Here is a 27,981-nt window from a genome sequence, read left to right as displayed (position 1 = left end):
AGCCTCATTAATATGGATCCCAGTGGGTGAGTGGAAGTGTTAAAAGTAAAAAACTCTGAGGCAAATCTTACTTAACTGAAGTTGTGTTTTTAGTACAGAATGCCAAGTTAATATGGTTAATACTGAACAGAAAATAATGGAAGGGCGACTACAGATTCAGAGAAGACCTCGAAATCCATCAGATTGTATAGTAGCTTAAGATGGCACTTTAAGGAAGTGTAGGCAGAAAGTCGAGAAATTAAAATAATTATGAATCATTATATGGCAGGCAATATTTCCAACGAAAATCAGAGAAAATAAACTCACATACATGTACTGTTACAGCTGATCTTAGAATTAAAGACTGTTTTAAAATAAGTTATTAATATTTGTTGAAATGTTCCAGATAATAAGAAATATGATACAATAAAACCTGATAAAAGCAATATAAAGATTAGAATGGTTCTGAATAGGCAGTGGAATAAAAAGTTAAGTTGGTAGTGGCATTAAAAAGGTCCAAAATGGGGAACAATTGGTAGAATGTTGTGTATATAATATATATTGTTACAGGTGCAATAAATATTCAGGGGAAACAGAGCTGCTGAAAGAGAATGAATGCTTAGAAGGAATGCTGCCTTAAAGGCTTTTCGAAAACTTTTTAGGTAAAGGACAAGGTCTTGGAGGAAGAAAGATAATAAGTAGGACTAATTATTAGCATGTCCCTAGTCTTTCAAGAAATTGCCCAACCTTTGCAAGAAGGTGTTATGGTAATATATTGATGTTGGGTTACAGCAAATTTTTTCAGATAGGGTAGATTTGTATACATTTATAAAGTAAGGGGAGTAGAAAAGATTAAAGATCGATCAAAGAAAGGATAACTGATGGAACAACTTTCTGGAAGAGATTAGAGGATACGTGTCTTTTGAACTCTAGAAGACTTCATTTTTAGAGAAGATAAAGGAAGAAAGTGGATAATTCTAGAATCAAACACTAAAAGGTTCTATGTGTCTGGCACCATGTGAAGCAATTTACCTATTATTTCATTTCATTTTATCTTATAACAGTTCTAAGAGATCAAATAATTTGTCCAAGATCACACAGTCAGTATGTAGCAGGGCCAGAATTCAAATCCTCATCTGTCTATCAAACCCATATTTCTTTCTATTATGCTATACTGTTTTCAAGTTGAAGGAAACAACCAAGAATTTCTGTTTTTTCACTGTGATTATAAGGAAAAACATTATTTTTCTGAAATGAGACATATTGATGTTTAAGACCTTGAGGTGATAGGTAAAATTTGGACTATCTGTGATGGGAAAATGCAAAAAGGAAGGAATGGGTAGAAGATACCTATTACCATCTATGCCCTGGTATTTCACTTCTTTCATTGCATAGCATAGACTTTAGATTGGCCATGGATTAAAAATTTGAGAATTCTGATAAAAACTAAATAGAAAGGAGTTTGTTTTTAAGTAGGTATATGATGGGTCAAATATAAACTTAGTACTAACGAAACTTTAAACAATTCCCTAAATGCCAAACTTTTATAAACAAAAATCAAACCATCAAGCAAAAGAGTCCATAGCCAGCAGACCAAATGTTGAAATCTCTGGGCTAATCTGTAAGATCTATGTTTTAAAAATCCTTAGTGAACAGGGGCAAGAAAACCTCTCCTCTTTTTCTCTCTTGGTGGAAATGTTTTCTGTTGTTGTTGTTGGTTTTTTCCTATGCTATATGTAATTTCTATATTGCTGTTTTGTGTATTTTGGTATTATAAAATTGTACTTCTTAGATTCTGTTAAGAATACTTCCTGGGGTGTGAGCCACCTGAGTTATTAGTTAGCAAAATGAACCTGGGGAAGTGGGAAGAGCTAGTATTCTCAATTGGCAAGGGACTGATTCTTCAATGGGTTCAGCATTTCACTTCCCTCTGAAAGTAAGTGGCAAAGTAATAGCATCCCTTAAAAAACAGGATGTTGGTGAGAGGTAGAATAGTGAGAGGTAGAATAGCGGGAGGAATTTTGAAACATGGAAAGATGGCTACTGGAAAAGAACTGACGAAGTGCAGAATCTCTCCAGACAATGGTAGAAGCCACAGGACTACATTAAGATTGGGCCCAAATACTAGTTTAGAAAAGGGTAAATAAAACTAGGTTTACTTAAGAGTAGAGCCAGCTTAATTACTGGCTCGTGGACATATTTCAGACAAATCTAACTGGAGAGAAAAACAGACCAGGAGAGAAAGCGAAGTTATAAGGAAATGGAACTAGAGAAACCTCACAAAGGGATAAAGGAGGTAATTAAAGGTTAAAGCCAGATAATCTTGAGCTCAAAGGAGAAATACTGGAGGCCAGATAGGAAAGTGCCTTCCTACTCAGGGGGTTATGGATCCAGGGTGGCTAGAGGATAGAAGTAGAGTTCCACCCAGGGCCAGAGGGAACAACCTGGGATTCAGACACAGCAGTGGTGCCAACTTGAATCTACCTCGCGCTAGAGTCTGAGCAGCCTGGTCTATCACCTAACACAGATAAGACTGGACAGAGGCTCCCAGGAACCAACATCTAAGAAGGGAGTTTGGAGAGGGGCTAAAAGAAAGCAGGTTAAGCCCCAAATGTAACTGAATGATGACCAGGGATAACTATTTACTAGTGCTTTTATGATTTCTTGTAACTCTGTAACTTCCCCAGTATTTGTTAATTTTTTAACTTCTGTTTTTCCTGTACTTATGAGCAGTAAAAGTTATTCAAAACATAAATGTGATGTGTGTGCTTATTTCTGTGAAAATTGGGTAACAGTTATGAATATTGTGCAATGAATATGAGAAGAAATCAAGGAGGAAAATGGCGGTGGGGGGAATCAAGTAGAACAAATACTTGACATTCACAAGAGATAGGTCATGAGACCTTCCCAAGTCTCCAAATAAGTAAATACTACTACTGACACTAGCTGGCTGCCTTTTAGGGGCTGTTTTTCCCCCTGCAAAGACTGCATATGGGTCAAGCTGGGAATTAAAAGCCCTTCTTAATGTGGACACACATGGTTGGCTAAGCCACTCACTAGGCTGAGACATGCTCTCAGACACCAGCCTTATGCTACAGGACCTTCAAAAATGATATATTTTAAAATGTCAACCATCTACTACATAACCAAGTTCAATCTAACTAGATAGAAACTTTGAGGAGAAGTGGGTCAAGATTCTTCATAGGAGACATCAGGTATATGAACTGTCACAAGTGGTCACATTATTCCAACAGAAAGCTTGAGTTCCTTTTTGTGCTATACACACTCAGTTTCTCTTTTAAGATTAAGTGTTTAGCAAATTTTACTCAGAGATTTAGTTTTAAAATTATTTCTGCAGCAGTAACCAATTTTATAAATATATATATTCACACACACACACAAACACATACACACACACACTCATTATCATTACATTAAATTCTAGAAAAGCATCACATTCTTAAACTGAGCATTGGAAGAGTTGAAGCGCTCTCAAGGTAATGCATTCTGAATCACGTAAGTATCTCCTCCCTTCTAAGGGTTAGTACCTGCTGTAGGGTCATCATCAGGCAAACGAACAAGAGTGTAACATATTCCTGGTTGGTTATAAGGAAGGCTGGGGGCTGGGATACAACACAGCACTTCATAGGAATCTGATGGCTCCATCTGCACTGTCACTTTTTCCAGCAGCTGGTCATTGAGAGTGTTGGTGCAGTCAAACTGAAAAGTCAGTAAATGGAAAAGTTGTGAAGGATAACAAGTTATCCTTCCCACTCATAACCCACTACTCAGCTCTGGAACCCACTATACCTTCTACCTCTAAAGAGCAGGGTAGGTCTCCTCCTAAGATTCTTCTTTTGGCAACAGGGAGAGCCTTATTGTTGAGGTCTTTTGTTTATATTATTCACCAGTTTTTTCTCTTTCCTGAGACTGCTGTACCAAACAAGATGGCAGAAGTCTGATCGCTGTCAAATCTAAGTTCTTAGAATTAGCCCACTTAATCTACCCTGATGTTAAATGATAATTTTAAAAAGTTGGTTATACTTCATGTTGTCCAACTTCTTCACACATTTCAGTTTTATGTCCTTTAGATTTGAACCATCAAAAGTTGCCCATCACATGAAGGGATCTCTATAGCTCTGGTGTTAAGCAAGAAAACCAGAAATTCTGCCAAATTAATTATCTATAAAAGAAACTAGAATTATAGGTAAAGGATATTTGTCTCAAAGCATACCAGTTTATACTAAATCCCTACAGGAGTTAAGGGCATTCTCTTACCTGGAACACAATGTGATTGGTAAACATGTGCTTGATACATCGAACAAAATATTCTGTCTCTGCTTCTGTAAGTTGAACAGGCTCAGAAGACTTGAACAAGGGTCCTATATTCAGAAACTCAGGAATGGCAGCCAATTGTTCTATCAAGAAAAAAGAACACAGGCTATGAAGAAGACAGGGAAAGGCTTTACTCTGGATGCTTAAAAAATGCTTTAGTTGGCCGGGCGCGGTGGCTCACGCCTGTAATCCCAGCACTTTGGGAGGCCAAGGCGTGCGGATCACGAGGTCAGGAGATTGAGACTATCCTGGCTAACATGGTGAAACCCCGTCTCTACTAAAAATACAAAAAAATTAGCTGGGCGTGGTGGAGGGCGCCTGTAATCCCAGCTACTCAGGAGGCTGAGGCAGGAGAACGGCGTGAACCTGGGAGGCAGAGCTTGTAGTGAGCCGAGATCGCGCCACTGCACTCCAGCCTGGGCGACAGAGTGAGACTCTGTCTCAAAAAAAAAAAAAAACAAAAGCTTTAGTTTCCATAGCCTTACTAATGGTTGAACATTCAACTAATATGTCCCCAAGTTTTAGTGAAATAATCTTTTAAGTAAGTGAGCTTATATAATAATGAAAGCAAAAGAAAAAAAAAAGAAACTAAATACTTATTTTACAATGAGTTCCCTGTTAACCAACGAGATACAGAAAAGAAAAACATTCCCAGTTAGCAATTACAAACTGGAAAGTTCCTGGACTCCGGGTAGCCTCAGCAACTATACCCTATGGTGTTCAGCCACATGAAGATTTCCTATATTGAGAACTGATCAAATTGAGTAAGACTGGTGGACTTTATTATATTCACAATGCCAAGGGGTGAGATTATTACGTCTAACCATCAAATCATCATACCTTGGAAAATGTCTTGCCTGGAAGGAGCCAGCTTCTCTGGCTTAGTAGCCACAAATGTGATTTCTATAAAGACAGATATGAGCAAGTAAGTGAACTTCTCCCCGTACTATCAAGCTAGCAATGCAGACAGAAAGAGAAAAGAGCAGACATTTCTAGCAGATATATAATGAGCTATTACTAAATCATACTTACAGGTTATCTGTCACTTCTGATGGGGGGACACTCAAATTAAAATGTATGTAGTGAACATATGTTGTGGAATCATAAAGTAAGCCCTAAAAATATAGAATTTGCTTTAAATGGACTGGGATGTACAAAAATTACTCAGAAAAGGAAAAACAATTTATTTAAAAAATCTTCTCATGATCAAAATAGGAAAAATTACTTATATCAACAGAAAAACTGAAAATGTTGAAAATAAGCATAAAATTGTTTCTTCCCAGTTTTGTGTTCTAACCACTAAACATTTATGTCTTCTGTTTTTAAGTTTTAAAGTTAGATATTCTTTGGGAATATTTTTTATGATTGTGTCCCATAAATTCTTTTAAGATGAACCTCCAATAACAAAATCAATTAACTTAGAGATTATCAACTTCGGAAAATAAAAATAGGAGGCAACAGCACTATTAACTGCTCTGAGTGAGATGCACAGTGGCAACTGACTTCAGATACTGTAAGACTTTGCATTAAAAAAAAAACCTTTATCTTGGAGCGTATTTCATATTACTGCTTTTATGTAAAAACCAGGAGTTTTTTAAAACTCTAATAAAAATAGGTCTTAAATCTAAAAGATTTAGAAGGGGTGACAATCGGCCGAGCACAGTGGCTCCCCGCCTGTAATCCAAGCACTGTGGGAGGCTGAGGCGGGTGGATCACCTGAGGTCAGGAGTACAAGACCAGCCTAGCCAACATGGTGAAATCCAGTCTCTACTAAAACTAGAAAAATTAGCCAGGCGTAGTAGGGCATGCCTGTAATCCTAGCTACTCGGAAGACTGAGGAAGGAGAATCGCTTGAACCCGGGAGGTGGAGGTTGCAGTGAGCCAAGATCGTGTCACTGCACACCAGCCCGTGTGACGGGAGCGAGACTCCATCTCCAAAAAAAAAAAAAAAAAAAAAGAGTGACAATTAAATGCGTATTAGAGAAAGTAAGATAGTATTTTTTGGTTTTGCAAAACTACTTATACACAGAAAAACGAATAGAGTTAACCTGCTTTCTGTTCGAAGACAGGAGCCATAGCAAGAGGAATTGATTTCATGTCAAACGGTTTTTCTGAAGGCTCCAACGTGTACTGGTGTAAGGCTTTTTCCATCCCTGGTACGGAGACCGTCAAACCTGTGAAACACAGAGAAATCTCAGCATTATAACCTCTTGCCAATCCCCAAATCCAAATAGGCCCAGGTTTGTAATATTTATCAAAGCTTTCTGAAGGAAGAGAAAAATATAACCAAAAGCTTTATAACCTAAATATAAAAATAAAGGATATTCTTGAAATTACCTTATAAACTTATAAACTGACTTATTTCATTCAAGGAAACATGGGAGCATAGCATACACATTTTCAACAAAATGTATGTACCTCCCGGAAAAGAAAGCAACTTAGCTATATGGGAACAACAATAGCATAAGAAAACAGGAAAAAGGTAAACCCATCCAAGAAGGAGTTCAAGGAGAACCAGGAATAAGTGAGCAACGTTCTTAAAAAATGTAAGGGCCCAATCTATATTCTTATAGATTGTTGCACAGGAATTACCATTACCAAATTAGAAACTGTCCTATAGACACAGGTTTCTCTAGAAACGGAAATGCATTCAAAGACAAAAACCAAGCATTTGCCTAGTGAAGTTAGTTCATATGCAAATAATGAAATATGCTTCCTAGACACCATTCAAGGAACAAAAGTGTACATCCTTGGCTTTCACTGACCATTAAAGATATATGTGGCATTTAGTGCCATCTGCCTCTGCTGCAGCACATTCAGATAGAAGGTAGCTCTGTCTCGTACCTCATCATCAGTATCCATCATGCACCTGTCCAGGAGAAACAGAATAGTCATGTCACAGTACCCCAAAGACTTCCAATAGCTCTACTACCAAATCTAAAGGACACAGCTCAGGTCGTCATCTGATACTATCTTTAAAAAAGTGCTCAACAATAGCCAACAGTAGCTCCTAAAGTCTCCACAAATCTTGGGTACTGTTCTGAATTACTAAAGAAATACTGTTATTGTGAATCACAAGCACTACAGAAGTAGGCATTAAAATAACGAGGAGCACAAGAACATGAAATAGCAGTCTGGAGTCTTTTCTTCCATCTGTAACCACATGACCCTGTTGAAGACTTAGACTTTTTTGTAATTAGGAAATGGGAGTATTATACTTTCCAAGGATACTAAAAAGATAAATTCAAAATCCAGCCATTGTTATTGCTCAAATGACAATTTATGTAAACTAGCTAACCTTTGGCTTGTAATTTATCTGCTTCAATTATAAGATGCAATCACAGTTTGCTAAAGCAAGTCTTTTCCTCATCAAACAGAGAGTCATGAAGACAATGAAAAACTATTATTTTCAACTCTGCATAGTGAATTACCTAATAGCTTTTTTAAGTAAGCCTGTTGTACAAATTGAGGCATATGTATTTAAGTCACTTTCTCAAAATCAAGTGAGAGAAAGCCAAAGTCTAACGTGACACGTACCTAGCACATAAAACCCTATGGAGAACTAATGTTTTAGGGAATGGGGCTGGGAAGAGAAGCTCTATAAATACGAGTGAGGAGTGATGGAAACATGTAGGCTATTGCGTAAACCAAGGCTAGAGGCTTTGATGAAGTGATCAGTCAATAGCACATCAAATTGATTGAGAGGTATACACAATTACTAAAAAGAGAAAGGAACTGCCATTTGCCCCTGACTTGCTCCAATAGCTCTACTCTTAGGCCTTAGAGTACATCTGCTCTATGGTACAATGAGGATTTCACTATTTAACCATATAGAATTCTTATTTTTTTAAAAAGAGACATTATTTAACTTACCTCTGTAAGAGTACAAGGATGCTTGGGAGAAGACTCTCATTCTGAGCCCCAAATTTAGCCAAAGCACTCACAGCAGCTATAATGAAGCATACAATTATGCTACATAAATACTGGTTTCTCAGAGTTAACCAATAACCATTTGAAAAAAAATTAGAAAAATGTTCCCATGTTTAGTGGAGATAAACCCTCTTGTTTTATTGTTTCTTGATCTTATTTCTTTGATACTGTTAAGCAGAAATAGAATTCTGCAAGCCCAAGAGAGCTCTGAATAGGAAAATCTTCCAAGAATTGAGGAAAAAGATTCATATAGATTTTCTGTAGGAGCTATATCTCCACCCCACCACAACCCCTTATATATCACACTGATGTGATTAAGCTTTAATCTCAAACAACCAGCCCCAAGCACAAAAAGAAGTTCTATTATTAAAATTCCTCTCATTCAACAAAGATTCATTGTTCACCAAACTTTTGTCAGGAATTGTGCTAGGTACTGGGGCAGATAAAAGACATGTCCCTGATCTCAAGGAGCTATACTCTAGTGGGAAAGATAGGTATGTAGAGAGAGAATTATGACACATCATAGTAAGTCCATGGAAGAAATATATCCAGGATGCTATGTGAATACACAGAAAGGAACTAAATCAGAATTGGTGGTGGAAAACTAAGACAAGGAGCTAACACATATTACTTGAGCTAAAATCTGAAGAACAAGTACTGTTAGCCAGAGGAAAAAGGCAGGATAAGAGTAGGATTAGAGGCAGAGGAAAATAACAAGTTCAAATGGCCACTGCCCAGAGAAGAAAGTGTGGTATATTACTGGACAGGTGGGGAAGGCTGAGCATAGGACCCATGTTGGAGAGCAAGAAGAGACAAGGGAGAGACTGGAAATAAAACAAAATTAGGGTATGGTTTAATCTCATTATTAAAGGATATTAAATATGAGATAAATATGTATATTTGAAAGTCCCCCCCTTTTTTTTTTAGCAGGTGTAAAGAATAGGCTGGATATATGTGAGTCTAGAAGCAGTCAGATAGTCAGGCATCTGAAATGATGACAGCCTCAATCAGCACCATGAAAATAGAAGAGAGAACGAAGAAATATTAAAGAGACACAATTGAAAGCACTTTGCTACAGAACAGATAGGGGCTGTAACGCAGCAGAACAAGATTCTATCTTGATAACTGAGTGGATGATGAATGTGAGGTTAGTTTGAATTTCAGGCTGAATTTGAAGTGCTTTAAGTTATTTGGACAAACAAGTTCAGGAAAGAGACATGACTGGAATGTTATAGCCTATCAGTAGAGCTCTGAAAATGATCACCAAGAAGAATGTAGATGTTGAGAAGTCAAAACCCTAGAGAGAACTAATATTTCAAGAAGAGGGCTGGGAAGAAGAGCTCTATAAATAAGAGTGAGGAGTGATGGAAACATGTAGGCTATTGTGGAAACCAAGGCTACAGGGTTTCACCAAGTGTTCAGTCAATAGCACATCAAGTGGACTGAGTGTAAACAAAGATAAGAACATTAAAGTATCTAACTTGATTTTACAACTAGTTTATAAGTAATTTTCAGTAAAATTACTTCAGAGGTTTTTTAAAGGAGAGCTACATCACACTGAGTTAAAGAGAAAAACGGATAATGAATTCATGCAGGCAGCTAATAATGGCTACTTCCAGTTTATCTACGAGGGGAAGGAAAGTATAGAGTCAGTAGCTAGTGAAAGGCTTATAGAGAGTTTACATCTTTAATGGAAGAGATTTAGATCTATTCATATGCTAAGGGGAAGAAAGATTAAGGAGGAAAAGTCACTTAAAAATATACATATAGAAACACATAAACAAATTCTACAAACATTCATAATTATGACTATAACTGAAAAAAACGGATGAGCCATCACAGTATTCCTATCATACTGAAAGTGAAGGGTTATTTGTCTCTAATCTAAGGCAAAAATGAGGATGGAAATTGAGTACATAGAAAGATATCTGGGCCCTAAGCATGCTCTAAAAATCCCACAATCTAACAGATCCTGCAACTTCATTTTTCAATTTCATTATTACTCTCCTAAGTATTTCAAAAGATCAGCATCATCAATATCAGTGTCCCAATGACTCACCAGCTCTGACAGCCTCATTCTCCAGGACAACCCTATTAAAAATAAAGCGGATATATTTGGAGGGGACAGGCGTTCTAGGGCCCTCTTTGCCCAACAAGTGTAGAATCTTAGTAGCCAGAACAGTGTGTTCACAGTCCTCAATGAATTCACAAAGGTGGGCTAGGCCTGCTTCTTTACTCTCAGGGTTCTCTTCCACAATGCTGATTATGCAGTCCACAATGGCCCGCTTGTACTCAAAGCCTCCCTGGCAAAAAAGAAGATAAAACTGCCATTCATTCTAGGGACACGTTTTGGAGAAATGCTTACACTCCAAGGTTCATGCTTATAAAATTCAGATTTCACTTCCCACCTTTTTGAAACAAAAAAGTGGTTTTTCTCCAAGTGGGGAAAGTAAAGCAATGGCATGTTTATTAATAAGACAGTAACCAGACTTAGTGTACTACTTGAGAGGCATACTGAGATGATAAAGAAATCTCCTTAAAACACTATGGTATTTCATGGCAATCCTAAGAATTTAAGAGAGCAACTTCCTACGATTGAAAAGTAGTCTACCTACATCATCTCGGAGCATGTTGGAGAGGAAAGTCATCATGACACTGTGCTTTCGAGGGTATTTCTGACAGAGAGCACTAATTGCCTGTACAACCACCACCTGTAGAAAAACAAAAAGAATATTCACTTTTATGACTGTACAACCACCACCTATCAAAAGCAAGCACAGAAAAGACATTCATCTTTATAACTTTGGCTACTAAACACACTTTCCTACTTACTTACTGCAAGCTAAGAAGACACTGTAGTTGCCTAAAATGACAATACTTGTTCTTCATGGAAGATAACCAAGGAGACCACAAAGGAAAATAAAAAGCAATGTAAAAATAAAGTTCATTCAAGAGATCCCTTCCCTTTGCCTTAGACAAATAATCACATCAAAGATTTTAAAGTGAACTATAAAGATAAAAAGCTTGAACAGACTGATTTCCATAGAAGAAACAGAGAAAGCTATCAAGGAACTACTTCACAAAATGCTTTCTAGGGGAATTTTACCACAACTTGAAAGACCAGTGTCAGCCAGGCACGGTGGCTCACGCCCTGTAATCCCAGCACTTAGGGAGGCTAAGGTGGGTGGATCACCAAAGGTCAGAAGTTCAAGACCAGCCTGACTAATATGGTGAAATACTGTCTCTACTAAAAAAATACAAATATTAGCCGGGTGTGGTGGCGTGGGCCTGCAAGTCCCAGCTACCTGGGGAGGCTGAGACATAAGAATTGCTCGAACCTGGGAGGCGGAGGTTGCAGTGAGCTGAGATGCACCACTGCACTCCAGCCTGGGTGACACAGAGAGACTCTGTCTCAAAAAATAAATAAAATAAAAATACAGACCTGTGTCAAGATGCATGAAGAATGTGAGATTTTACCCTACTTGTGGCTAACAAGTTAACCTGTCACAATTTCATGGATGCTGGTAGAAAACATGAGACTCCTGGCTCAGCGATGAAAGACAGTTAACTACTCACAGCAGTAGCAGTAGCCAGAGTATGAGCATTTTGGGGTGGGTTTCCTGAGCCCCAAAATTCCCAAAGTGCAATGCAAAGAGCCAGATAATACCTGGTCTTGCAGTAGGCTGCATTACCGGATAAGAACCCTAAAGATGGAATCTGAACATTTACAGTGGGGAGTAAGCATGCCTGTCCTTTTTTCTGAAGAAAAACATTATTATATTGGACCATAAACATGTTTGCTTTTTGCTCCAGAGGGCTTTTTGCTCCAAATACTATTAGTATTTTCTGGGGCTGCAAGGAAATCTTCCCTTTCCTTTAGAGGGAGACACGATCTCTATCTTCTAAGGCTGGAAGATGTCTTATATTATGGGAAGGGAACACAGCTGTGATAGCAGGAAACAGACGGCAGTTAGTGCCTGACTTGCAAGATGTGCAGAAAAGAGACGCATGAATAATTCAGAATTGTCTACCAATAATTGGATAACCCCAAATCCATATATACAGTTTCAGAGCAAAGAAAATCTCCATAATGTTTGTATGAAGCAATGATACTTAAGCCTAATAAAGATGGCATATATGTACAGAAAGAAAAATTACAGACTAAAATCATTTATAAATATTGATGTAAAAATTCTAAAAGTAATATATTAGTTAACAGATGCTAACACTACATTAAAGAAATAATGCACTGTGATGAAATGGGGTTTATCAAGAATGTAAAGATGGTTCTGCATTAGAAAATTGATAAAATAACATCACATTCATGAGTCAGAGGATAATATCCAAAATGCTGAAAAGTCTTTGATAAAATCCAACATCCATTCCTAATAAATATTCTTGAAAAAAAAAAAGGAATAGATATGTCCATAAGGTAAACATATATACTTCAATCTTAATGCCAGCATATTACTTAATACGGAACCCTGAGAGGCATTCCCATTGAGGTCAGAAGTGATGCAAGGATGCCACTATCTCCATAATTATTTAGCATTATTCTGGAGATATTAGCCAATGCAATTAGATAAGGGAAAACAAAGAAACAAGAATTGCAGAAGACAAAACAAACAAAAATATGTTTGTTTTTAGATGACATGATGGTATATATGAAAACCCTAGAGAATGAATAATAAAACTAACTCAATAATTCACCAAGGTAGCAGGATATAAAATTAACATGCAAAACCAGTAATATTTATATACATAAATGATAGCCAGGTAGAAGATAAAATGGAATAAAAAACATTTATAATAGCAATGAAAAAGGTAAGTTATTTAGAAATAAGCATTTTAAAACCATTCAAAACTAATATAAAAATATTTTTTAAACAACATTTTTGAAAGGCATAAAAGCAGATTTGAACAAATTAAAAGACATCCTTGTTCTTAGGATGTTAAAAAATCATCAGGATATGTGTTCTCCCCTAACTTATGAATTTAATGTGATCCCAACAGAAAATGTCAACAAGGTTTTTTATGAAGCTAGACAGCTTGATACTAAAGTTCATTAGAAAAATAAACATGTGGCTAGGCACAGTGGCTCACGCCTGTAATCCCAGCACTTTGGGAGGCCAAGGCGGGTGGATCACCTGAGGTCAGGAGCTCGAGACCAGCCTGGACAACATGGTGAAACCCTGTCTTCACTAAAAATACAAAAAATTAGCTGGGCGTGGTGGTGGGTGCCTGTAATCCCAGCTACGTGGGAGGCTGAGGAAGGAGAATCCCTTAAACCTGGGAGGGGGAGGTTGCAGTTAGCCAAGATCAAGCCATTGCACTCTAGCCTGGGCAACAAGAATGAAACTCCATCTCAAAAAAAAAAAAAAAAGAAAAAAGAAAAAGAAACATGCAAGAATAGCCAGGAAAACAATGAAAATAAAGAACTATGATGGAGAGCTAAGCGTCCTACGAAGCTTCTATATTTAGAACAGAGTGTAGCAGTGGTATATGAATAAACAGACCAATATATAAGTAGAATAGACACTCCAGAAACAGACTCAAGTACGTATGCAACTTTTTTGAGTTTGTATAAACATACAAACTCAGGTACATATGATAAAGATGATGTCTCAAATTATTGGGGCAAAGATGGTCTTAAAAATTTTCTTTCAGCTTTCCCCTAATTATCTATAGAAAAAATGAAAATAACTTTTTTTGAGTTAAGGTAATATGGTTTGGATCTGTGTCCCCACCCAAATCTCATGTTGAATTGTAATTGCCAATGTTGGAGGTGGGGCCTGGTGGGAGATGACTGGATCATGGGGGCAGATTTCCCTGCTTGTGCTGTTCTCGTGATAGTAAGTTCTTGTAAGATCTGGTCATTTAAAAGTGTGTGATACCCCTCCACACCCCCCTTGGTCATGCTTCTGCCTTGTAAGACATCTGCTCCTGTTTTGCCTTCCACCATGAGTAAAATCTCCCTGAGGCTGCCCCAGAAGCAGACGCTGCCACGCTTCCTGTTCAGCCTGCAGAACTGTGAGCCAATTAAACCTCTTTTCTTTATAAATTACCCAGTCTCAGGTGTTTCTTTATAGTAGTGTGACAACAGACTAATACACAAGATCTTGCTCTGTTGCCCAGGACACAGTGCAGTGGCATCATCACAGCTCACTGCAGCCCCAACCTCCCAGGCTCAAGCCATCCTCCCACCTCAGCCTCCCAAGTAACTGGGATTATAGGTGTACACCACCATGTCTGACTAATTTTTGTATTTTTTTTGTAGCGACAGGGTCTCACTATGTTGCCCAGGCTGGTTTTGAACTCCTGGACTCAAGCATGCCCCTGCCTCGGCCTCCCAAAGTCCTGGGATTCAAGGTGTGAGCCACCACACCTGGCCTTAAATAAAATTTTGGGGGGCAACTAACTGGGTAGTCAATGGAAAAGGATAAGATTGAATCTGTTCATAGCATATATAATAAAAAAATTCAACGGACCAGAGATCTAAATGTAAAATACGAAACTATAAATGTATTAGAAGAGAACATGAGTCAATTACTCTATACTTTGAAGGGAATAAATTTTTAATTATGACTCAAAGTCAAATAAAATAAAAGGCTGGCAAATATGACTACCTAAAAAAAATAACACTTTTGCATGACAAAAGACATCATAAGAAAAGTTAAATGACAAACCAGTAGAAAATACTCGTAACATCTTTCACAGGTAAAGAGCTAATATCCTGAATATACAAAAAAATTAAGGAAACAAAAGACTAAAAATCCTATAGAAAATAGGGAAAATGCAGCTGGGCATGGTGGCTTATGCCTATAATCCCAGCACTTTAGGAGGCTGAGGCAGGTGAACAGCTTGAGCTCAGGAGCTCAAGACCAGCCTGGACAATCAATCCTTTTACCTTTCTCCCAATGGTGAAACCCTGTCTCTACAAAAAATGCAAAATTAGTCAGGCATGGTGGCTTGTGCCTGTAGTCTCAGCTACTTGGGAGGCTAAGGCAGGAGGACCACCTGAGCCCAGGGAGGCTGAGGCCGCAATGAGCTATGATAATGCAACTGTACTCCAGCCTGGGTGACACAGTGAGATCCTGTCTCAAAAAAAAAAAAAAAAAGAAAAAAGATGGGAAGGGGAAAAATATAAAACCGAAAGCAAACTGAAACAAATCTATCTGTATTTCAAGAGATTTATATAACTGCACTGAAAACAAGGAAGAAATAACCCACTTAGTCAATATTCAACTATTCTGTGTGCAGACGTTAAAAGATCAATTATGAATTAGCAGTTCTTTCCATACTACACATACATAAAATAATAATAATGACACATATATTATTCTTAATTCTTTATTATTTCATTTATACTTCACAATAACTCTATGAGGTAAGTACTATTATTATCTCCATTGTACAGCTAAGGAAGCTGAGGCAGTAAGAATTTATGTGACTCACCTGAGGTCACATATCTCATAAGTGGTAGAATCAGGATTTAAACCTAGGGATTTTGAGACTGCCTCCAAAACTTGTAACTCCTTTGCCTGACATTTTAAATTAGTCTTGTGCATAGCTGCAGCCACTGCCTGGCCAAGGAGGGACAGGGAGATCTCAGTCTCACAGCCTTCTGCTGCAGGGCAGTAGGTATTATCCTAAAAATGCTATCCTATGCATCATTAGGATACACATAGGATAAATTAGGATATGCATTAGGATAAATCTGCTATCCTATGCATCATTACGACAATATCTACTGCCCTGCAGCAGGATGCCGTGAGACTGAGATGTGAGCAGACTGCTCTCCTCACCGCTTCTTGCCCACACTGGTTGCCTGGGAGGTGCCACACCCTCTCTGGTCCCGGCCCCAAGGTGCCATTTTGAGAGTTTAACACTGGGCTGCACCCTGCCCTCGACCTGAGTTAGGGCTGATGCAGTTGTAGCTGCTACTTGGCCAAGGAGGGCAGGGAAACCAGGCTATCCTATACATATCTAGGATCATACTCACTGCTCTGTAGCAGGGAGCTGTCAGACTGACGTGTGACCAGACCACACTTCTCACAGCTTCTTGCCCACACTGCATACCTGGGAGGGACCCCTCCCTCTCTGCTCCCTGGTCCATGGCACGATTTTGAGAGTTTAATGCTGGCTGTGCCCCACCTTGGGTTGAGTTCAAGTTGATGTGGCTGCAGCCACCACTTGGTCAAAGGAGGGACTAGGAAAGCCAGGTTCCCCCATGCATAGTTATGACAATATCCAATGTTCTTCAATGGGCTGCTGTGAGACCAAGCCCCAAGCAGACCACACTCCCCACAGCTTCTTGCCCATGCTGCTCACCTGAAGGGTCCCCACCCTTTCTAGTCACAAGCCCACGGCTGGCATCATTTTGAGAGTTTAAAGCTGGGCTACGCCCCACCCTCAGGCTGAGTTTGAGATGATGATGATGTGGCTGCAGCTGTCACCCAACTGGGGGAGGGACAGGGGATAACAAGCTCTCCTAAACACACTTAGCATAATACTCACCACCCTGCTACAGGCAGTTGTGGGACTGGGACCTAGCCTATCCAACCCATTGCAGCTTCTACCAATACCAACACAGACTGCTTGTGACCCTGTGGGTTGCTCCAACACCACTAGTGCCCATCACCCACACCACACCAGCTGCCAAGGGCCGAAGAACCCACTCACACACTGGGCTCATTGCTCTCAATATTTGTTTCTAGCAAGCCACGTGGAGGCCCAAGGATAGCCCTCTTGTACCCACCAACACTGGAGCCAATGTAAGCTGGGCCTAAAAATAGGCACACGTGGTGCACTGCTGGCACTACTGGAGCCCAAAGACTATGTTTCTAGGTCCCCAGCTAAATTTCACCATGACCTCAACTAATGCCTGTACCCTAAGTCACTGAGGAATCAGATACCACTGACCCTGTGTACTGCTCAAGAGGTCACACAAAGATCCCACTACCACAGGCAGTCAAAATCAAAGTCAAGGTATCTCAATAACAAAATATATGTCTTTAGGAAAAAACTCACTCCTACAAAAGCAATTTGAAAAAACTGGAACAAGCAACTGCTACACCAGATGCACAAAACTGTCTGCTTGAATATACAGGTAAAGTTTGTTTTCTGAAAGTCTGGATGCATACTAAGTAGAGAGTAAATAGGGTTAGTTATACTACTTGACTGAATATAAAGAAAGAATGAAGCAATACAATGTTTCTACTTTTATTCTTTTAACTGAAATTTATTTTTTTTTTTATCATCTCTGACATACTCTCACCAGTTCTATACAACCCTATTCTGGAAGTACTTTTTTAATTAGCCAAGAAAAATAAAGGAAAGGCATTTGGATTGGATATAAAGAAGTAAAACTGTTTCTATTCACAAATGGCATAATTATTTATATAGATTATATAGATAATCTCAAGGAATGTGTATAATGATGACTAGAACCAGTAAAGGTACTCAGCAAGGTTACAGGATACCAAGTTAATATGGAAAAGTATTTTTTAAAAGTTTTTCATTAGTAGTAAACAATAAAAAATTTTAATAACATATCAAAAGCATAAATATTTAGATATAAATTTAACAAGAGACTTGCAAGACCTCTAGAGTAAACACTACAAAACACTGCTCAGAGAAATTAAAGGTCTAAAGGGAGAGATATACCATATTCATGAAATAGAAAAATAATAAATTAAGATGTCAGTTCTCCCCAGATTGATTTAGAGATTCAACACAATCCTAGTCATAATCCTAGTAGGCTTTGTTTAGTAGAGATTGATAAACTAGTCCTAAATTTCATAGGAAATGCAAAGGAACCAGAATATTAAAAAAGAAAAAGTTGGAAGACCACACTACTTGACATTTAAGAGGTACCATAATGCTACATTAATCAATATTAGTGTGGTAATGGTACTGGATTGACAAACGGTTCAGTAACATGATAAGAAGCCCAAAAATATACCTAAAATTATATGGGTATTTGCTTTGTAGACAAAGGTGCCAAAGCACTCCAATAGAAAAAAGGAAGTCTTTCCAACAAATTATGGTGGAATACAGTAGATAGCGGTATGGAAGAAATACTGAACTTACCAAACAAACAGTAATTCAACTTGGATCACCGCCTAAAATGTAAAATCTAAAACCATAAAGCATTTAGCCTAAAGCATGAGAAAATAAGTAGATAAAGGTTTCTTAGGGAACAGTAATAACTATGAAAGAAAAAAATTGATAAATTAGACTTCATAAAAATTTAAAACTTCTGCTTCTCAAATGACACTGTTAAGAAAATAAATAGGCAGCCAACAGACTGGGAGAAAACATGATCATGTTTAAACTCTTACCTTGAACTCATCTGAGATTTCAGACACAAAAGAAGATATCTGCTTCATGAGCCTGTCCACACTGCTCTCACTTCCTGTTTTGAGGAGTGTAGTAATGGCTAAGGTAGCAATGCTTCTGTTTGAATCTGTGATTAAGTTTTCTAAGTCCAGATTGCAGGCAGTAACAGCAGAGGGGTGCTTCATTGCCACCTTGTGGAAGGGCAAGAAAAAAAATTACGCAAATTGCTTTTGATAAAGGCCAGAACTTAAATTTTAATTGAGGTAACTGGCAATCCAAAGAGGACAGGATAAGTTAGAAGTCATTGTTTCAAAAAGAATGGCTCCAGTTAACAAGGTATATCTTTTAATAAATGATCAACAGCCCGAGTATAGCATCGTACTCTCTTTTGTTAGGTTCCTATAACCTTTCTAACATTACCATTTTTAAAAAATTATAATTGGCCTGTATTTCCTTATAGTACACGTGTTCATATATGTCTATTAGATGTTAGGAGCACTGAGAACGGGATCTAGCATAGTAGACAGTGCTCGACAAAGACTGTTAATATCTTAGCACTTAAAAAATACTTCTGCATTTCAACACGCAAACTCCAGCCAAACTGCATTATCTATGGTTACTACATAGTCGGCCATTCTCCTGTGTCCTTGTTTTTGTTGATGTTGTTCCATCTTTTTGTCTATCCCAGTATTGGTATAGAATCCCTTACCCACAATTTGGAAAATCTGAAAAAACTCTGGAAAGCAAAGCATTGGGATGAAAATTTATTTAACAGCAAAACATGACCCAAACTAATGTGAAACTCTTTAATTGTTAATTTGTACCACTTGACAAGAATAGTCATATGTTTTGTGCAAAAATATTAATGTGTTTTAATGGTGGGATGCTGCCCCAGGCCCACTAGGGTTAGTAAATAAGATATAACACCATATAACCTTTCTAAAATTTATCTAAAAGCAAATTCTGAGACACATCTGGCCCCAAGATTAGAGATGAGGGATTGTGGACCTGTATCAACTCTTTAAAAACAATTTAGGCCCTGGTGGCTCACACCTATAATCCCAGCACTCTGGGAGGACGAGGTGGGCAGATGACCTGAGGTCAGGAGTTTGAGACCAGCCTGGCCAACATGGCGAAACCCTGACTCTACTAAAAATACAAAAATTCGCTGGGCATGGTGGCAGGTACCTGTGATCCCTGCTACTTGGGAGGCTGGGGCATGAGAATTGCTTGAACCTGGGAGGTGGAGGTTGCAGTGTGCCGAGATCACGCCTCTGCACTCCAGCCTGGGAGACAAAGTGAGACTCTGTCTCCAAAATAAATAAATAAATTAAAAACAATTTAAATTGTTGTTCTATAAAGGTTTATTCCATGGCTGCTCTAAACTTCTCTTTTCTTCAATTGTTTACACAATTAATTTATAATTATGTATTGCCTATGACAAGTCTTCTACTACATTTAACTTTCATTTACATTTTCTATGCTTATTTAATTTATTCTGTGTTTCTGTATTATATCCTCTAAATCTATACAGTCTAATAATGTAGCCAACAGCAACATGTGACTACTAAGCATCTGAAAGGTGGCTAATCCAAACTGAGTATGCTGTAAATGTAAATATACTGGATGTCAAAAACTTGAGATATGTAAAAATATCTATTATATGTTGAGATGACATATGATAAAATATACTATTAAAATTAATTTTACCTTAAAAACTTTAATGTGGTTATTATAAAATTTAAAATTATATATGTGATTCACATTGGGTTTCTACTGGACAGGGCTACTGCCAGCACTGTGCAAAAGCACTTCCTTCAATGACAGAAATGTTCAAGATCTGCACTGTCCAATAGCCACTGACCACATGTGGCTGTGAGTACAAGAAGTGTGACTCATGTGACTGAGGATTGATTTTTTTATTTTATTTTAATTAATTTAAATTGAAATACCACTTATCGCTAATGGCCACCATATTGCACAGTGTGGCTTTTGAATATAAAATGCTTAGAAGTCAGGAATGAGTTATAATCTTCAGCTAAATAATAATAAAAATGGGCATTCCCAAGGCCACAAATGTAAGTGAAGTATTGTAGAGGTGAAGCCCATGAATCATATATACTAACCTTGGAGAGAAAATCAAATGCTTCACATTTAATGTTTCTCAATTAAATACTGATGTAAGTCAACAGTTAGCAAAGAAACACCTACCTTGTTCAAGGTCCTCACAGCTGCATATCTCAAGGCTGGCTTAGGAGAACTACAGAAAAGCTGAAGAACTAAAAAATAATAATAATATATAATATTACATATACATACTGTGAATACTCCTGGCTTAGGAGAACTACAGAAAAGTTGAAGAACTAAAATACAGATATAGATATAGTGAATATTACCTATATATGCTGTGAATATTCCTCATCTCATCATATACCATATAGCTGAAAATATAGTACATAATGAATCACATTCAAAATATGCATAGATTTTATCACAGCATAAAAAATTTACATGAAAAATATAAATTTATCAAAATAGAAAAAGCACTTTTGGGGTTCCTGTAGTCCCAGCTACTTGGGAGGCTGAGGCAGGAGAATGGAATGAACCCAGGAGGCGGAGCTCGCAGTGAGCCAAGCGATTGCACCACTGCACTCCAGCCTGGCGACAGAGCGAGACTCCGTCTCAAAAAAAAAAAAAAAAAAAAGAAAAAGCACTTTTAGTCACTTATAAAAACTTTAATAGGAAACAAAGTTTGCTCTTTTTTTAAAAAAATTAGCATACCCATTAATACTTGAACTTAAATGGTAGAAATATTGACAGTTCTGAAAACAAATGGGCTTTTTAAACACCAAGGAAAACTGTAAAATGTTTTCAAAAGTTTCATATGAGGAAATAGAAACTTTAAAAAAAAGCAATAAAGAATTATTATTAATAAACTATGTACATATAAATAAAATTCTTTCAGAAGTTTTATATACATAAATAGAAACATTTAAAAAAGAAGTAATAAAGTAAGGAACAACTAAAATAAACTATTTACATATAAGCTATCAGAATGCAAAGGCTATATATACACAGAGCTAGCATTCAAAAAACAGTCTTAACACCTATTCTGCAGACCTATGAAACTTAAAGCAAAAACTTAGGAACATAAGCAAAAGCCAGTCATCAAATATAAAACAAACCTGAAACAGCAGGTGCCAACTCTCTTGCAGTGCAGTTGGGAAGATGGATGATAGCTGAAGCAGCTTCATAAATAACCATTTCATGTTTATTTCGCAAGCAACTCTCAATGAAATCAAACAGTGGACTTTCATGGCTGCCAATAAATATTTATAGGCCATTATACAGATATCAAATAGAGAGGCAATATGCATAGGGATTAAAAGCACAGGCAGATTGAGAGGCACATCTGGAACGGTGGATGAGGGATTTCTAAAAATTCATTTCTCCACAAAGCAATTAGACAACTGGCAAAATTGTCAAAATTAACTTTTTCAGAACTCCAAAATTTAATCAAAGATTTTTGACAATCCTGAACATCTATTTAAGAAAAGTAGCTGAATCTTAGTAAAAATGCTGAGCTTTCTGGTGTTTTAACCTGCCTCATTCTCAATTTCCATGTACCTCTTCCCAGTTCCATAGCAGCTTTGGAAACCAGCAGCCTCAAAACCACAGTAACTGTGAATGCCAGCAGCCTGGCTACAAAAGCAGCTCTCGGCCAAAACCTCATCCCCAGAGAACTGTCACTATGTGACCTGTCTGGTGCCCCGAGAAAAGCCCTATTCACAGGCTAATCTTTATTTCACCTGACTCAAGAGCTCACTCAGTGTGAAAAGCCCTATGCCCAGGGAGTTTGTCCAAAAAAATCAGTAGTATTTGGTTAATCTTGCAGCTGCCAGAAGCAGCAATTTTAGCAGAGGCAAACAAGAGACTGGCCAAAAAACTTAAAAGGAAAATTTGGGAAATGAGATGTCCTTAGAGGGCTTTGAAAATTTCTAAAATATTACTGGGGATATAGAAGGCCATGCGCATGTGGAGGGCTAAGCAAATACCCACTAAAGACCTGACAGAGCTCCACTCTCTAACTTTTCCTTGACTCTGAGACTCTGCACAAAGCAGGAAGTGAAGGCTAAGGCAGAGCTGTGAACTGCTGGGGCATGGAAAGCATGCCCCAACATACACAGCACCCCTTGGAAAATGATGGGAGACATGCTGGTTTAAAGCATTTAAGAAAATCTGTCAAATCACTATTTGTGACTCAGACATTCAAACAAACACTTCAGTGTCTATACAAGATACAGATTAAAGACTACAGAAATAGTCCAGGAAGTTCACAAACAACAACAAAAACAACAAACCCCAGGGATAGGGGAAGGGAAAAGTCTGATTACCAGTGTTGTCACATTATAATATTTAAAATATAATGTTTTTGACAAAATAATTATGAGACACACAAAGAAATAGTTAAGTATGACCCATCTATGTGAAAAAAAAGTAGTCAATAGAATTTATTCCTGAGGAAGCCCAGATGTTGAACTTACTAGGCAACAACTTTAAGTCAGCTAATATAAATATGTTCAAAAAACTAAAGGAAATCATATTTAAATTAAAGGGAAGTATAACAAGGATGTCTTACGAGAGAGACTACCAATAAAGAGACAGAAATGATTTTTTTTAATTTAAGAAACCAAATAAAAATCCTAGATTTGGAAAGTGCAATGACTGGAATGAGAAATTCGCCAGAAAAGTTCAATAGCAGACTTGTGCAGACAGATGAAAAAATAAGAAAACTTGTAGATCTACTGAGATAAACCAGCTGATGAAAATAAAAAAAGAAGGAAAAAAAATGTACAGTGCTTTGGAGACCTGTGTAACATGATCAAGGGTACCCACATTTGGATGATAGGAGTTTTCATAGGAAACGAGAGACACAAAGGGGAAAACGAACATAAGAAGAAACCATGGCTGAAAACCTCACAAGTTTGATTAAAAACAACAACAACAACAACAACAACAAAAACCCATTAATTTATGGACCCAAGAGGCTCAAAAAGTCTCAAGCCAAATAAATACAAAAATATTCACATATACACACACCAGAGTGAAACTGTTGAAAGCATAAAAATAGTCATTCTGACTGGTGTGAAATAGTATCTCATTGTGGTTTTGATTTGCATTTCTCTAATGATTAGTGATGTTGACCATTTTTTAATATGCTTGATACCATCTCGTACCAGTCAGAATAGCCATTATTAAAAAGTCAAAAAATAACAGATGCTGGTGAGGTTGCAGATAAAAGAGAATGCTTATACACTGCTGTTGGGAATGCAAATTAGTTCAGCCACTGTGGAAAGCAGTTTGGAGATTTCTCAAGAACTTAAAACAGAACTACCATTTGATCCAGCAATCCCATTACTAAATACAAACCCAAAGGAATATGAATTGCTTTTGTTAGGTTTTTATGTGAAGGCGAGGGTTAAAGAAAGACTGAGAGAGAGTTGGCAGCTCTACAGCAATGCAGGTTTTAGGTGCAGCATAAGATCTGCAGAGGCAGGGCACCAACTTAATGCCAGGGCCCACCTCTCCTTACAGGCTGGGGCAATTTTAGGCCTGGGAGGGAGGGGTCTGAGGGATATGGCTTGCTGCCCGGGAGGATGTTGATAAGATGTTCCCATGATGAGGCGGTTTGGTCCTTGATCTGGCAGGATGAGACAGTGATGTTCCTTGGACTTTTTCCCAGCAGAATGTGATAAGAAAGTCAGGCAGTCGGGCAGGATGTTTCTCACGGCCCAGTCCCCCAAGGAATGTTTCACTTTGATCAAGGTCTGTGAAATGACAGGGGGCTTACAAAATGGTACAGTTTGGACTAACAGTTCTACCATAAAGACACATGCCCTCATATGTTCATTGCACCACTACACACAATAGCAAAGACATGGAATCAACCTAGATACCCATTAACAGTGGACTGGATGAAGAAAATATAGTACATATACACCATGGACTACTATGCAGCCATAAAAAAGAATGAGATTACGTCCATTGCAGCAACATGGATGGAGCTGGAGGCCATTATCCTAAGCAAATTAACATGGGGACAGAAAACCAAATACTGCATGTTTTCACTTATAAGGGGAGCTAAACATTGAGTGCACATGGGCACAAAGAAGGGAACAATAGGCACTGGAGCCCACTTGAGGGTGTAGGGTGGGGAAGGATGAGGATAAAAAACCTACCAACTGGGTGGTACTATGCTCACCACCTCAGTGACAAAATAATCTATACACCAAACCCCCATGACATGCAATTTACCTGTATGACAAACCTGCATGTGCACCCCCGAACCTAAAATAAAAGTTGGAAAGAAAAAATAATAATAAATAAATATATAAACAACAAAGAAAACATAAGATCAAGGTAAAATCTTGACAGCAGCAAGAAAAAAAACTACTTATCACACTGTACAGGGAAAAAAATCAGTATGATTAATGGCTGATTTCTCATCTGAAACAATGGAAGACAGAGACAGTAAAATGTCATATTCAAAGTGCTAAAATGAAAAAACAAGAATTCCATAATCCAACAAAACTATCCTCCAAAAATGAAAGCTAAAAATGACATTCCCAGATAAGCAAAGGCTGAGAAAATTCATTGCTAACAGACTTGCTTTGTAAAAATACTAAAAGAAGAACAGACTGAAAGACTGTAGACAGTGACATGAATAATCAGGGAGAAATAAACAGCATCAGAAAGTGTAAATATATTAATTGGTATGAAAGATTCTACAATTTTTCTCATTTCTTAACTACTTTGAAGAACATAAAATTGTATAAAGCAATAACTATAACACTATATTGTCGAGTTCTTAACATATACACAGATAACACACATGCCAATAACAGCAAATAGGAGGGAAGGAACAGAACTATATTGGAGCAAAGATTTTAAATTTTACTGAAATTAAGTTAGTATTATCTGAAGTAGATTGTGGTAAATTAAAATGCTTACTATCATTCCTAGAAATTATGAAAAAACTTTTTTTAAAAGTTAAATTATTGATGAAGGTATTAAAATGATATACTAAACATTTTTTAACTCAAACGCAAAGAAGAAGAGAGAAACAAAAAAGACAGGAGATTTACACAGAACAAATAGCCAAATGGCAAAGGTAAACCCAACAATAATTATGTTAAATTTGAATGGTCTAAATACTCCAACTAAAAGACAAACTGCTAGACAGGTTTAAAAAGCAAGATCCAACTACATGATGTCTAACAGACACACTTTAGATTCAAAGACACAGATAGGATGAAATTAAAAAGACAGGAAAATGTATGCCATGCAAACAAAACTGTAAGAGATCATGAACACCTATATTAATAGCAGACAAGAGTTTAAGACAAAAATGTTATGCAACAAGGAGAGACATTTCACAATGTTAAAGAGATGAATGCATCAGGAAGATTTAACAATGATAACTCATGCGATAGAACCACAAAATACATAAAGCAAAACTTGACAAAAGGAACGAGAAGTATATAATTTAAAAATAATAGGCCGAGAGCTGTGGCTCACAACTGTAATCCTGGCACTTTGGGAGGCAAGGCAGGCAGATCACCTGAGGTCAGGTGCTCGAGACCAGCCTGGCCAACATGGCGAAACCCTGTCTCTACTAAAAATACAAAAATTAGCCAGGCATGGTGGCATGTGCCTGTAATCCCAGCTACTCGGGAGGCAGAGGCAGGAGAATTGCTTGAACCTGGGAGGTGGAGGTTGCAGTGAGCTGAGATCGCACCACTGCACTCCAGTTTGGGCAACAGAGCGAGACTCTGTCTCAAAATAAATAAATAAAAATAATCGTTGAGGGACAAGATCTCAACTCTGCTCACAGCTGCCTGGATATAAACTCGATGGTATTAGTGGGGCATGGTGGGAAAGAGACTGGCCTTGTTGGCTGTGTGGTAGCTGGGTTAGACCTGTCACTGGCAGCTTTCCTCCACTTTCACGGTAACCTGTATGTTGCAGCAGAAGCACCATAATCCCCCTGGGAACATAACTCCATGGGCCTGAGAACCATACCCCCATCTCCCACACCAGCTGCAGCAAGCACCCCCACACAATAACATGGGCCTGAGAACCATACCCCCATCTCCCACACCAGCTGCAGCAAGCCCCACACAAGGACAGTCTGAGCTCAGATATGCCTAACCCTGCCCCCTGCTGATGGTCTTTCCCTACCTGCCCTGGTAGCTGAAGACAAAAAGCATAATCTCTTGGGAGCTCTATGGCCCCAACCATTCCTTGAGAAACCCAAATATGTATCCAAGTGACCTCAGAGCAAGCTTGTATCCCCTCTATACTACTGCAGCTGATGCTCTCTTGAAAGCGCCACCTCCTGGCTGGAGGCCAATCAATTCAAGCCACTGCAGCAACTAATAAAAGAACAACCATGACCCAAGAAAACAGAAAACAGCTAATTCAACCGCCTATAACATCCTGGCTACCCAGAGGTCCAGAGTCAGTACACATAACAACCTTACTGCTAGTACAACCAGCATTCAAGAAAACCAGGACACTAAACAAAACTACAACCAAGGACCCTCACAGAGTCCTCTTCACTCCCTTCACAACTTCTGGAAATGAAAGACACATTTACAGAAATGACAAATACACTGGAAAGTTTCAATAACAGAATCGAACAAGTAGAAGAAAAAAACTTCAGAGCTCAAAGACAAGACTTTCAAATTAACCCAATCCAACAAGGACAAGGAAAAAAGAATTAAAAAAAAAAAAAAAACACACAACAAAACAAATGCACAAAGCCTCCAAGAAGTTTGGGATTATGCTAAATGACCAAACCTAAGAATAACTGGTGTTCCCAAAGAAGAAGATAAATCTAAAAGTTTGGAAAACTTATTTGAAAGAATAATTAATGAAAACTTGCCTGGCCTTGCAAGAGACCTAGACATCCAAACACAAGAAGCTCAAAGAACACCCGGAAAATTCATCACAAAAAGATAATCACCTAGGCACTTAGTCATCACATTATTTAAAATCAAGATGAAGGAAAGAATCTTAAGAGCTGTGAAGCACAAGCATCAGGTAAGCTATAAAGAAAAACCTACCAGATTAACAGCAGATTTCTCAGCAGAAACCCTACAAACTAGAAGGGACTGGAGTCCTATCGATAACCTCCTTAAACAAAATAATTATCGCGAAGAATTTTGTATCCAGTGAAACTAAGCTTCATAAATGAAGGAAAGATAAAGTTTTTTTCAGACAAACAGATGCTGAGAGAATTCACCATTACCAAGTCAGCACTACAAGAACTGCTAAAAGGAATTCTAAATCTTGAAACAAAACCTTGAAATACACCAAAATAGAACCTCCTTA

The 27,981-nt window shown here is 37.9% G+C and overlaps 1 protein-coding gene across 3 annotated transcripts in view; it reads right to left on the bottom strand.

Annotated features, from left to right (window-relative positions):
• Positions 1–27,981, bottom strand: part of COPG2 (COPI coat complex subunit gamma 2) — a 165,799-nt gene that overhangs the window by 41,169 nt on the left and 96,649 nt on the right. For 2 of the 3 annotated variants that reach the window (XM_050782491.1, XM_050782493.1), the window contains exons 10-21: positions 24,901–24,933; positions 21,771–21,904; positions 20,797–20,864; positions 18,588–18,776; positions 10,860–10,955; positions 10,304–10,547; positions 8,188–8,263; positions 7,080–7,183; positions 6,363–6,488; positions 5,155–5,217; positions 4,258–4,397; positions 3,528–3,699 (exon numbers count right to left, since the gene is read on the bottom strand). In XM_050782491.1, the coding sequence (XP_050638448.1) occupies positions 3,528–3,699; positions 4,258–4,397; positions 5,155–5,217; positions 6,363–6,488; positions 7,080–7,183; positions 8,188–8,263; positions 10,304–10,547; positions 10,860–10,955; positions 18,588–18,776; positions 20,797–20,864; positions 21,771–21,904; positions 24,901–24,933 (1,445 nt within the window). The remainder of the gene's footprint in view (positions 1–3,527; positions 3,700–4,257; positions 4,398–5,154; positions 5,218–6,362; positions 6,489–7,079; positions 7,184–8,187; positions 8,264–10,303; positions 10,548–10,859; positions 10,956–18,587; positions 18,777–20,796; positions 20,865–21,770; positions 21,905–24,900; positions 24,934–27,981) is intronic. The other variant, XM_050782492.1, reaches the window with a different exon arrangement.

This window comes from Macaca thibetana, chromosome 3 (genome assembly GCF_024542745.1).
Source record: "Macaca thibetana thibetana isolate TM-01 chromosome 3, ASM2454274v1, whole genome shotgun sequence".
NCBI classification, from domain to species: Eukaryota; Metazoa; Chordata; class Mammalia; order Primates; family Cercopithecidae; genus Macaca; species Macaca thibetana.
Note: the sequence above shows the minus strand (reverse complement) of the source record. Positions and strands in the feature narration are given on the sequence as shown.